Raw genomic sequence first — 12,943 nt, forward strand, 5'->3', positions numbered from 1 at the left:
CGTTTGATCAATTTCAGACTGCAGAAGTTAGTAAAAAATTTCATTTTCTTCATCTTTGGCACCAGTATTTCAAATACCTGCAGGGTCACCCTTGGTGGACAGGTTTCAGCAGAACATCCAGACTAAGACAGACTAGGAAGAAGAACCTGGTGATCTACTTCTGAAAAAATTGGCCAGTGAAAACCATATGGATAGCAGTGGAACGTTGTCTGATATAATGCCGCAAGATGAGCCCCTCAGGTTGAGACACTTAAAATACAACTGGGGAGGAGCTGCCTCCTCAAAGTAGAGTTGACCTTAATGATGTGGATAGAGTAAAGCTTTCAGGACCTTCATTTGTTGATGTGGCATGACTCACAATGAGAAGAAACAGCTGCAAACATCCATTAATAATCAGAACACGGAGTGTACGAAGTATGAATCAAGGAAAATTGTCAAAAATGAAATGGAACACTTGAAGATCGATATCCTAGACATTAGTGAGCTGAAATGGACTGGTATTGGCCATTTTGAGTGAGACATCATATGGTCTCCTATGCCGGGAATGATGTATTGAAGAAGAAATGGTATCACATCGTCAAAAAGAACATTTCAAGATCTATCCTGAAATATAGTACTGTCAGTGATAGGATAATATCCATATGCCTAAAAGGAAGACCAGTTAATACAACTATTATTCAATTTCAATGTAAGATTAGAAAATATCTGATTTCAAAATCATCTTCAAAGCAATAAAAATGATGTTCCAAATCAGAGACAAATTTGTCATGAGATCAGCAAAAGCTTTTCATTAATAAATGGAGTTATTGCCTATAATGTTAATGAAAAGCAAAATGTACCTTTTGGTAAGGGAAATGATTTCTAGAGTGCAGATTCTATTTCCTGATATGGAATGTTTGTACCTCGTTAGCCAGCCCTCTACTTGTTCATACTATAGATGTGAGCACTTTCTATTTACTGAGGACGTACTAAAATGTGTGAGTTCAGCCCTCCTTAAAGGGAAAATGAGAATGGATGCAAAATGCTTTCACTGTAACACAATGCACAAATGTTAGCTCTGTGAATGGGAAGAAACATATAATGATTCCCTGTTTTTAAAAATGACCCATAGCCACTTATGTTCTAGAACGAGGTCATATTTTTGGTGTGGCCAAATTTTTATTTTTTATAATGATGCCTGACTGTTAAAAATACTGTTTGCTGAGACCTAAGACACTAGCCTGTATATTATTAATGGAAAACATATTCTCCTAGACTAGTGGTATTTTATTCTTTTTTATAATTGAATGTAGATGTTAGCATATAGGCAGTGCTTCATTTTTTAGAAACGCTGGGATTCATGGGTGGGGAAAGCTTGGAAAACAGATTTCTTGAACACAAAATTGCTTTGTTAGTAGAATCTATTGAAAAGACACTTTGGAGCAATAACATTTTTGAAGAAGCAGAGATGGTTGTTTTAAGTAACACAGGGTAAGACATGATCTTCCATTACAATGACAGCGCTTTGCCATAATCACCATGTCAAGGAACATTTTCTTTACAGGTGAAAGACGGTGAATAAAGAATTTACTTCAGAAAGCCTGAAACTGTTTTGAATTGTCTGGTCCTGAGATATTTATCAAGCAAGGACTAGCACTTCTCGGAGAAACATAACTACTTAAGGGTGATTTTTCCTGACCGCCATCTTTAAGAGTGTTTCCTGTGACAGTGACACAAAACTATAGCTCTTAGTCTGAGCGGCTGAAAATTGATTCTAATTGTCTTCACTGCTCCCTCTTTTCTCTCACAGAATCGGAAGACTTTTTGATGGTACAGAGCCCATTGTTTTGGACAGTCTCAAACAGCACTATTTCATTGACAGAGATGGACAGATGTTCAGATATATCTTGAATTTTCTACGAACATCCAAACTCCTCATTCCTGACGATTTCAAGGTGAGAGATCCACATTAAATTACAAATAGCAATAGTTCTGTATACTTGAGTTTGAATTTTATTTTTTTTACGATGAGCAGGCATTCACGTATAACTTGGGGAGTTAAAATAAATGGAAAAAAATGAAGTTGTCAAAAAAAGAAATCCAATTAATGTGGCTACAAACATGTGTAGTTAGTAAGTTAAAACCATTGCAGAACTTCATGATGCTATTTTTTGCTATCTGTCTAAGCTATCCAACCTGGAGTTCACCAGGAAGTTTAGTTACTGGGATATGAAAATGACTTCATTTTAAGGTGAATGCGTTTCCAAATGCCTACTCAGAATCTCCACCTACATAGACCATTGGCTCCTGAAATTTAATCTGCCCCAAAATGAGCTCACCATGCCCGCCTCCCTACCACCACCACCACCAACGTGAAACCTGCCCCTCTTCCTTGTATCCTATCTCAGTAAAAGATGCCAAAAATCCACCTACTTGCTCAAGGCAGGAACCTGGGAGTCATTCTGGACTTCTTCCTCTTCTTCACCTCCCACATATGACCAGTCAGTGAGTCCTGTCCATTTTACCTCCTAGAGATGGTTCTGGAATCAATCCACTCCTTCCATCACACCAACCTAGTCCAAAGCATAGCAGCTTTCTGGACTATTTGGGATGCTTCATACTTGGTTTCCCCGCTCCCATCCTTACCCCTCTCTCACTTACTCTTCACCTTGAAACCAAGAGGTTTTTTTTTTTCTGTTGTCTTTTTTTACTATTAAACTTTTTATTTTGAGATTGCACTGAGATCATTATAGTTTCACGTGCAGTTGTAAGAAATAATAGCGAGATCCCATGTACCTTTTACCCAGCTTTTCCCAGCAGTAATATCTTACAGAACTATAGTACAACATGACAGCCATGACATTGATATCGATACAGTCAAGGTACAGAACAGTTCCATCACCACAAGGATCCTTCGTGTTGCCCTTTTATAGCTACACCCACCTTTCTCTCCTGTGCCCCCATCCCCACCCTATGCCTGACCAGGGGACACTTTTTATTTTTTTTTATTGTTGTACTTTAAGTGAAAGTTTACAATTCAAGTTAGTCTCTCATACAAAAATTTATACATACATTGTTAGGTGGCCCTAATGGCTCTCCCTATACTGTAACAACACACTCCTCCTTTATACCCCTGATTTCCCATGTCCATTCAACCAGCTCCTGACCCTCTCTGCTTTCTCATGTCGCCTCTGGACAGGAGCTGCCCGTTTAGTCTCATGTATCTACTTGAGCTAAGAAGCACACTCTTCATGAGTATCATTTTATGTCCCACAGTCCAGTCTAATCTTTGCCAGGGGACACTTTTTAAAAGGGTTATTGTATCACAACTTAACTCCTGCTTAAAACTCTGCAGGAGTTTCCCATTGTTCATGGAACAAGGTGCCACATCCTTCTAGAGCCTACCCAGCCCAGAGACTCCAGCCTCTCCCCATTTCACCTGATTTATCTTTGCTCCCTACACGTACACCCCACAGGACTTCTCATTGTTCCTCGAATGCACCATCTTGTTTCCCCCTTCAAAACAGGCTGGTCTGTCTGCTTGATGCATTCTTCTCCCTCCTTTTGCACTGGTATTTGTCATTCATGGCTCCTCTAATTCATCACACCCCAGGAAGCCTTCCCCACCCTAGTCTAGCTTAGGTTTGCCTGCACCCCTTGATTCTCCATGGATACACACAGTCTATTTGTAATTCTGTATTGTTGGACACTACAGGCCTGGCTGTAAGTTAGGAATGCTTTCAGCTACAAGTGTCAGAATAGCCACTTAGCAGTGGCTTAAATTAATGGAGACTTGTTTTTCTCACATAAGAAGTCAGAGGTCTGTGGCTATTGGCAGTGGTGTCTGCTCAGTGACACGATCAAGGACCTGGACTCTGTGTTTTTGTTTTCCCATCCCCCAGTGTTGGCGTTTTGGCCTCATGCTTGTCTCCTCAAGGTTATAAGATGACTGCCACTGCACCAGGCATCATGTCCTCATTCAAGGCAGGAAAAGGGGGCAAACGGCCTATTACTCACAAGGCTCTGTTCTTGTCAGAAGATCCCTGGTACACTTCCCCTTTATAGCCCATTGGCCAGGGTTGAGCCTCTGCTTGCTGCAGTGGAGCCTGGGAAAGGGTTTTCTCTCTTTTTCAGCCTCTGTAGTGAAAGAAATGGGCAAGGGATCCGGGGTTGGAAATACTATTAGGGAAGCTAGCCAGCAGTGCCTGTCACACTGGCTCAGCACCTGGCACATAGTAAGCATTTAAATATTTGTGGCATGAGTGAATGAATGCGTGGATGGATAAGTAAATGAATGGTGTGAGTCTCACTCACACTCAAACTAGATTTTAGTTCCTACCAGCTAATCCAAAACCTGGTCATGTATTTTCTTGTATTTGGTTTCTGAATATGTTTGTGTGTATATCTTGACTCCCTAACTATTCTGTAAGGCTCTGACAGGCAAGGACATTTTTATCTTTTTCTAGAGGACACTGTGTGCTGGGCACACAATAATTGCTTAATTTAATACTGATTAAGTTGAACACCACAAAAAAGGGTAAAAGGAGTCATAGAACGCCATAAGCTAAATATAAGTAGACAATACACTTCTATTTAAAATTTAAAAAAAAAAAAATTATTGTCAAGTCGATTCAATTCCAGCTGATGGCAACCCCATAAGTTAGAGTTGAACTGTCCCATAGAGCTTTCTTGGCTATAATCTTTACAGAAGCAGATCACCAGGACTTTCTTCTGTGGCACCGAGTGAGTTCAAACTACCAACCTTTAAGTTAGTCGAGGGCAAATCACTGGCACCACCCAGGGACCTTATTTAAAATCGTACAAGACTATATGGAAAATATCAAACAAATTATATATATATTATCATCATCCTAAGTGGCGCAGTAGTTAAGAGGTCGGCTGCTAACCAAAAGGTCAGCAGTTTGAATCCACCAGCCACTCCTTGGAAACCCTATGGGGTGGTTCTCCTCTGTCCTGTAGGGTCACTATGAGTCAGAATCGACTCGACAGCAACAGGTTTAGGTTTTTAAGCTACTTATCAGAGTAATATATTAATTCATAATTCCCATGATTAAAAGGGATGTAGACTCCAGGGAATCACAAAACAATTTATGTTCAGAAATTTATGGTGAGAAAATTATAAATGGCCATTCATTTTTAGGTGCACTGTGTTCCAGAAACCAAGCTAGGTCTTGTAAACACATGCTTTCATTTAAACCTATGAGGCAGGCATTATTTCTCCTCCACAAGCATTTGGGTTCGATGTTGGCTAAGGAAACACTCCTGCGTAGCAGCTAAGCTGTGGCAGATTCCAGAGGGCAGTCCCCTGAGGACTCACACGCTCACTCATCTCCCTGCAACTATGAAGGTCACTTCTCCGTGCCTTTTGCATGCTCCCTGAGGCTTCCAGAGCCCTTGAAGACCTGCTATTCATCAATCCTGAGTGTGGAACACACCCTTTAATTGGCTAAAGATTTAGCTATAGCCTTGCATGGGCAAAAAAAAACAAAAAGTATGTCAAATGAAAGTCACGTATCCCAGGGCCTTGAAGTGTTTCTCACAGAATGTCTGGGTGGCAGGCAGTAAATTACAGGGCGTCCTGGAGCTTGGGAGGAGCAGCAGCAGGGAATGGAAGCTGAGAGGCTCACTCAGCTCTTGTGGCTGGTGGTGCACTTGCAGGGACAGCGGCAGTTCAGCCTCGGAACCCCAAATCTGGGCACCCATATGAGCTTTGAATCCGCCCCTCCCTGAACAGTCTAATAGGTGCTTTCTTCCTCGTCATACTTCTTCTTCTGGCCCCAGAAAAGGGGCACAGCCTTTTGCATGTGGAGTGAATCTTTTTTACTGGGTTTGCTTGGGAGGATGTTCATTGATTACCTGCTCCTCTGTCTATTGTTTAATGCTGGGTTAAGTAAGCGCATGAAATCTTGAAATCGTAGCATCCTGAACCTCTTAAGATATTCCACAAATGTGCTGTCTGAGCGAGATACACATTTAACAATTTAGATCATTTCAGATTTCAGAACACCATTTAAGTGGCAGCTGCTTGCACTCTGGCCCAACTGAATGCCACTTATATCTTCTTTGGATGAGTGATTACAGAGCTTCTCTGCAGTATTTCATCATGGATTTGACCATTTGTCCCTCTTCCCTTAATTCCTTCCCTGCCTCCATTATACCAATGTGTTCATTGTGGCTTTATTCCCTGTGTACGCACACGCACACATACACGGTTGCTAATAACTGGGTAGCAACTTCCAGTAAGCCAGAGCTTTGTCACGTATTTATGGGGAACCACAAAATTCTGTCTCTCCTTTTTCATTTTTAACATCTTCTTTGATAAGTGTCCCCATTTTGCGAACATCTTTCGCAGTCTCTAGCTGAACTTCCGCACTTTCTAGATATAAACAAATTTGTAGCTCCCCTTACTATCCCTGGCTTATGTTCAAAAGTCTATTAGTTAACTTCTTAATAACCTTTTAATATTATAGAAGAAGTATATGTACATTATAGGAATTTGAAAATGTAGACAAGCAAAGAAATTTTTTAAACATCATATTCCTACCACTCAGAGGTTGCCAGTGTTGAAACCTTTAGTGTGTAGCCTTCCAAATGTTTTTTGTACTTATTCCAGGCAACATTGTCTACCTTTCTATTTTACTAGAATTTCATTTTCTCTTAATACCTCAACCATGGTCAGATTTCCCTGATTGATCCAAAAGTGTCATTTACTGATGATTTTTCCAACACAGCATCTGATCCAGGACCACCTATTAAATCAGGTTATGTCCCTTGTTATCATTGTTAGTTGCCTTCGAGTCAGCTCTGACTCGTGGTGACCCCATGTACAGTGAAACCTGTGAGAGCCGGGAATCGAAAGACTGCCTTGTTTTTTCCGGGTCTCACAAGTTTTCCTCCTTTGACAGAGTGCGGTCTTCGCACTTTTCTATCGCTCATTTTAGTGGAAAATATTTGCATTTTCCTTCTCTGACAGCCTTACATAGGTTCCAACTTCTGCAGATTTTACCGTGTAGCAGAACAAAGCGTTGCCCAGTCCTGTGCCATCTTCATGACCATTGGTACGAGTCCATTGTGGCGACCACCGTGTCAGACCATCGCATCGAGGGATTTTCTCGTTTTTGCTGATCCTCTGCTTACCAAACATGATGTCCTTTCTAGCAATTGGTCTTTCCTGATGATGTGTCCAAAGTAAGCAAGTCAAAGTCTCACTGTCTTCGCTTCTAAGAAACATTCTGGTTGTATTTCTTCTAAGACTGATTTGAAGACCCTATGACCTTTAGTCCCTTATCTAGCATGGTCCCTTTTTATATGATACTGACATGCTGAAGAGATAGGCCAGTTGTCCTACAGAATGTCCCATCATTTGGATTTGTCTGGGTGCTTTGTCATATGTAGTTTAGCTTGTTAATCTAGCCCCTTAATTCCCTGTAAACTAGAAGTTATATCTTAAGGCTTGACAGGTTTAAATTAAAACATTTTGGCTAGACTACCTCTCCAGTGATGTTGTATACTTCATATTACATCACGTTAGAAAACATAGATAGCTGAACCACCATTAATGATGCTAGGACTAACAATTGGATTAGGGGGAGTTACATGTTCCTTAAGTACAGCAAAAACCATCTCTGTCTAGCTCAGAGTTTTCCAACCTCAGCACCACTGACATTTTGGACCAAATAATCCTTTGTTGTGGGGGGCTATCCTGTGCATTGTAGGATATGGAGCAGCATCCCTGGCCACTACTCATTGGAAGCCAGTGGTGACAACCAAAAATGTCTCCAGACATTGCCAGATGTTCCCTGGGGTCAGAATTGCCCCCAGTTGAGAACGACTAGTCTAGCTGAAGGAAAAGAAGAAGGGAGTGTTTATGGGGAGGATAGGTGTTTATCTCATAGAATTAGTGGAAGCATTCTTTCAGGGTGGAAATACCAGGGCAGCTCTGAGAACCTGAGTTGTGGGAGTTTACAGGTATCTCTCTCTGGGGGAGCCCTGGTGGTGCAGTAGTTAAGTGTTCAGCTGGTAACCAAAAGGTCAGTGGTTTAAAGCCACCAGCCGCTCTGTGAGAGAAATGTGGCAGTCTGCTTCCGTAAAGATTTACAGTCTGGAAACCTCGTGGGGCAGTTCCACCCTGTCCTATAGGATCACTGTGAGTCAGAATCGACTCAATGGCAGTGGGTTTTATGGGTATCTCTGAGAGCATTGCCATTGATATGGCTGTGCTCCAACCATGGCATCCATGGATGGTGCAAATGGTTAATGTGCTCAGCTGCTAACAGAAAGGTTGGAGGTCCAAGTTGACCCAGAGGCTCCTCGAAAGAAAGGCCTGGTGATCTACTTCTGAAAAATCAGTCATTGAAAACCCTATGGAGCTCAGTTCTACTGAGCACCATGAGTCAGAATCGACTCAACAGCGATTGGTACCTTGGAAATAAGATGCTAATTCGTCTGGAGTTTGTAAAAGCCAAAAAAAATGTGACAGTAGACATGGTCAGATAAGGGCCAAGGCTTAGGAAAGAAGATTTCAAAAGCTTCAGAGCCAAGATGGGAATGAACACAAGTCCAGAAAATCTAAAATAAAATATAATAACATTCTAAAAAGAAAGCATGGGATTTGACTAATCAAATTCACTCATCCTGATTAAGGAAGGAAAACCAAACCTGTTGCCCTCAAGTCAATTCTGACTCATAGCGACCATATAGGACAGAGTAGAACCTACCCATAGTTTCCAAGGCTGTAATCTTTACGGAAGCACACTGCCATATCTTTCTCCCTCAGATTGGCTGGTGAGTTTGAACTACCAACCTTTTGGTTAGCAGCCGAGCACTTAACCACTGCACCACCAGGGCTCTGTGAGGAAGGAAAATCAAGCCCATTGCTGTTGAGTCTATTCCAGCTCACAGTCTTTGCAGGTGGAATGAAGTTAAGGATTTTGGGATGGGGGGATTATCCTGGATTATCCAGGTAGTTTCAGTGTAATCACAGAGGTCCTTATAAGTGAAAGACAGAGGCAGGAGAGTCAGAGTTAGAGAAGGAAGTAAAGTAGAACTGCCCCCAAAGGGTTTCCAAGGAGCAGTTGGTGGATTCAAACTGCTAACCTTTTGGTTAGCAGCCAAATGCTTAACCACAGCACCGCAGGTAAGGATGAATTCTAGGAACATTGTATCAGGAGGTACTCTGTCAGTCTAGGGTCGCTGTGAGTTGGAGTTGACTCGACGGCAGCGGGTTTTCTGCCAGTCCATGGCCAGACTTTAGAATGGATTAAAAATGTGGTTTGTGAACTCAGAGAAAAAAAGAATGTGGTGAGGATTCCAAGACAGCATGGGCAGACTTTGAATTCTAAATCCTGTTAACGTCATTACCTTTGGGTTATGATAAACAAACAGATAGATCAGAGCATTCTCATGGACACAGACACGTAAATTATTAGACCTGGAAGCAACTTGAATGTAATTTATTCTCCTCATTTTACAGACAAGGAAACTGAGCCCTAAAGAGTTAAAGAGAAGACCTTCCCCCTCCCCCCAGGCCTCCTTCTTCCCCTTATAGTCCCACGCAAACACATAGTATTTCAACAAGACACCTAGCAAATGCCGCAACTCTGGGCTGGGTGGTCTTAGAAACTAACTGCTTGAACAGCCAAAATCCAGAGTCTTAATTTATTAGATGAGCAGCAACCTGACCGAGACCTACACATAGTTCTTTCTTCTTTGTGCTTTGAGAAGTAACTCACAGACACAGAACACCTAGTTCATCCCATTTGCAAATGACACAAAAACGAGAAGTAGACCCAAAGTCCTGGATAAGAGAATCCACATTTTCTCAATTCATTGGGACAAGTTCAGAACCTACAGTATGAAGTTTAAGGGCAAGTAAATAATGAAGGATTTTTAAAATTTCATAAAAGTTGAGTAGGGGAGACCTAGCTCAATAGCAGCTCTTGTGAAAAATACTTAAGGATTTTAGTTCACTCTAAGCAAAATGTCCACTACCCATCTGCCCATTTGTCATACTGTGGTGGCTTGCATGTTGCTGTGATACTGGAAGTTATGCCACGAGTATTTCAAATACCAGCAGTGTTGCCCATGGTGGACAGGTTTCAGCAGAGCTTCTAGCCTAAGACAGACTAGGAAGAAAGGCCTGGTGATCTGTTTACAAAAATTAGCCAATGAAAACCTTATGGATCACAACTGAACATTGTCCACCTCACTTGGTTTGGGCACATCATCAGGAAGGATCCATCACTGGAGGAGGACATTGTGTTTGGTGAAGTAGAGGGCCAGCAAGGGCAAGGGAGGTCCTCGGTGACATGAATTGACACAGTAGCAGCAATGATGGGCTTAGACATGCCTGCAGTTGCGACAACAATGCAGGACTGGGCAGCGTTTTGTTCTGCTCTCCATAAGGTCATCATAAACTGGAGTTGACTTGACAGCAGCTATTTGTCTAAGCGAAATGAGAACCAACAGTGTAATGGGACTGCCAGAAAAGCTAATATGGCCTTTCACTGTGTGGTAGGCAAAATAATGGTCCCCCAAAGATGTCCACATCCAAATTCCCAGAGCCTGTAAATATGTTACTTTAGATGGCAAAGGGGTCTTTGCAGGTGGAATGAAGTTAAGGATTTTGAGATGGGGGGATTATCCTGGATTATCCAGGTAGTTTCAGTGTAATCACAGGGGTCCTTATAAGTGAAAGACAGAGGCAGGAGAGTCAGAGTTAGAGAAGGAAGTAAAGTAGGAGTGATGTGAGGACACACGCCAAGGAATAGGGGGCAGCCTCTAGAAGCTGGAAAAGGCAAGAAAACAGATTCTCCCCTAGAATCTCCACAGGGAGCACAGCCCTGCAAACCCATTTTAAACTTCTGACCTTCAGAACTGTAAGATAATAAATTTTTGTTGTTTTAAGCCACTAAATTTGTGGTAATTATCACAGCAGTAATAGGAAGCTAATATTCCTGGTGACAAAGTGTCCAGCCAAATAGAGGTTATACAGTACACTAGTTAGCACACATCTGAAATATTAGGGTCAGTTGTAGGCTTTTGGAAGTACATTGACCAGCGCGCCACAAAACAATATGTGTATTAATTGTTTAATGAGAAACTAATTTGCTCTGTAAACCTTCATATAAAGCACAAATAAAAAAAAAAAAACACATTGACACAGTCAAATACACATCAGTTGTTGAAGGACTGGAAAGTCATAAGAAATGAGAAAGAGCTGAAAAGATTGGATATTTTAGTTAGAAGAATATTAAGACATAACCATCGTCTTTGAATATTTGAAGGGTTACCGTATCAAAGAAAGATTACAATCACTGTAACCCCAGAGGGCAGAATTAAAACAAATAAGTTAGAGTTACAGGAAAATTCAGGCCATTCTAACAAAGACTTTTACAACAATCAGAGTTGCCAACAAAGTAAACGTGGTGCCTTTTGAGGTAGTAGGTTCCTCATCACTGAAAGCATTCCGTCAGAGGCTGAATGGTCGCTATTCAACGATACTGAAAAGGATTCCTCCACAGAGGCAAGTTGGTCAAGAAGACCACTCTAAGTACCTTTATTCTAAGATTTGAAGACTTGAAGTTTCTAGAAAGACAAGGTATATTTTTACTGAAGGCCACATCCTTTTGCTAAAATTTGTAATTAAATCTCACAGGAAAATAAAAAGCAGTAGCAGAAGTTCTTGCTTCCGTTGCTGTGTAACTCTCAGTGCTGTTTTTAAATCTCCTTGAGATCTGTAATCTTAATTAGTAAGTAAACTACTTAGGGCAGTTGTTGTAGATATCTAGTGCTGCTGTAACAAAAATACCACAAGTGGATGGCTTTAACAAACAGAAATTTATTTTCTCACAGTCAAGGAACTAGAAGTCTGAATTCACCACCCCCTTGGGAAATGCTTTCTCTGTCGGTTCTAGGGGATGGTCCTTGTCATCACTCTTCCCTGGTTGAGAAGCTTCTCGGGACAGGAACCCCGGGTCCAAAAGATGAGCTCTGCTCCTGGTGCTTCTTTCTTGGTGGCGTGAAGTCCTTCTGTCTTTGCTTGCTTCTCCCTCCTTTTACCTCTTGTAAGATAAAAGGTGATGCAGGCTACACCCCAGGGAAACTCCCCTTACATATATCAGGGCTGTGACCTGAGTAAGGGTGTTGCCTTCCACCCTAATCTTCTTTAATATAACCTAATCTTGCCTCATTAACCACAAGCACAGATTAGAATTTACAACACATAGAAAAATTACATCAGATCACAAAATGGAAGACAACCACACAATACTGGGAATCATGGCCTAGCCAAGCGGACACATATTTTGTGGGGGGGCACTCTTCAATCCATGACAGCAGTATATCACAGTTGGTGTAATTCAAAGGCGACAGGCCTCTAAGTGGGATCCTAGGGAGGCCGGAGGAACCTGCACACTGTCTCTACTCCTACCCCTCAGGATGGGTTAGGCAGCCCCAGTTCTGCCCTGTGCTAAGAGTGGCCACATTTCCATTTAGGTGGTCAAGTCCTTAAACCAAAGCAGTATCTCTTGTGGGTCAGGAGGTTATACAGGTAAAACATGTGAAATGAATGTGGTTCCTCTCCTGTAGGGAACCGAAATCTCTCTGATAAAGGGGTTGGTGTCGAGAGGGACAGAATAAAGTAGTCCCTTCTGTTGAGAGATGAGTATCGAGGATAGTATCTTACACCTGGCCCAAGTTTTCCAGTAGGGAAAGTGAATTATCCAGCTAGCCCACTCAAGAGAGACCCACTTGTACCCTCTTGCCACTCCACAGTTTTCTCTGGAGGCCTTGGGTAAATGCTGCTGCTGCTACTGGATTTGCAAGTGAAAGAACAAAGTGCAAAATGAAAACAGTCCTCTCGTGGTCATCCCCTCCTCACACTCCACGGTCCACACAGCATGGTCATCCCCTCCTTCTCACGCTCCACGGTCCACACAGCGTG

The 12,943-nt window shown here is 41.9% G+C and overlaps 1 protein-coding gene across 3 annotated transcripts in view; it reads left to right on the plus strand.

Annotated features, from left to right (window-relative positions):
- Positions 1-12,943, plus strand: part of KCTD1 (potassium channel tetramerization domain containing 1) — a 106,068-nt gene that overhangs the window by 86,908 nt on the left and 6,217 nt on the right. For all 3 annotated transcript variants that reach the window (XM_004387760.2, XM_023741857.1, XM_004387759.3), the window contains one exon: positions 1,790-1,934. In XM_004387760.2, the coding sequence (XP_004387817.1) occupies positions 1,790-1,934 (145 nt within the window). The remainder of the gene's footprint in view (positions 1-1,789; positions 1,935-12,943) is intronic.

Source organism: Trichechus manatus, unplaced genomic scaffold (genome assembly GCF_000243295.1).
Source record: "Trichechus manatus latirostris isolate Lorelei unplaced genomic scaffold, TriManLat1.0 scaffold00193, whole genome shotgun sequence".
Taxonomy (NCBI): Eukaryota; Metazoa; Chordata; class Mammalia; order Sirenia; family Trichechidae; genus Trichechus; species Trichechus manatus.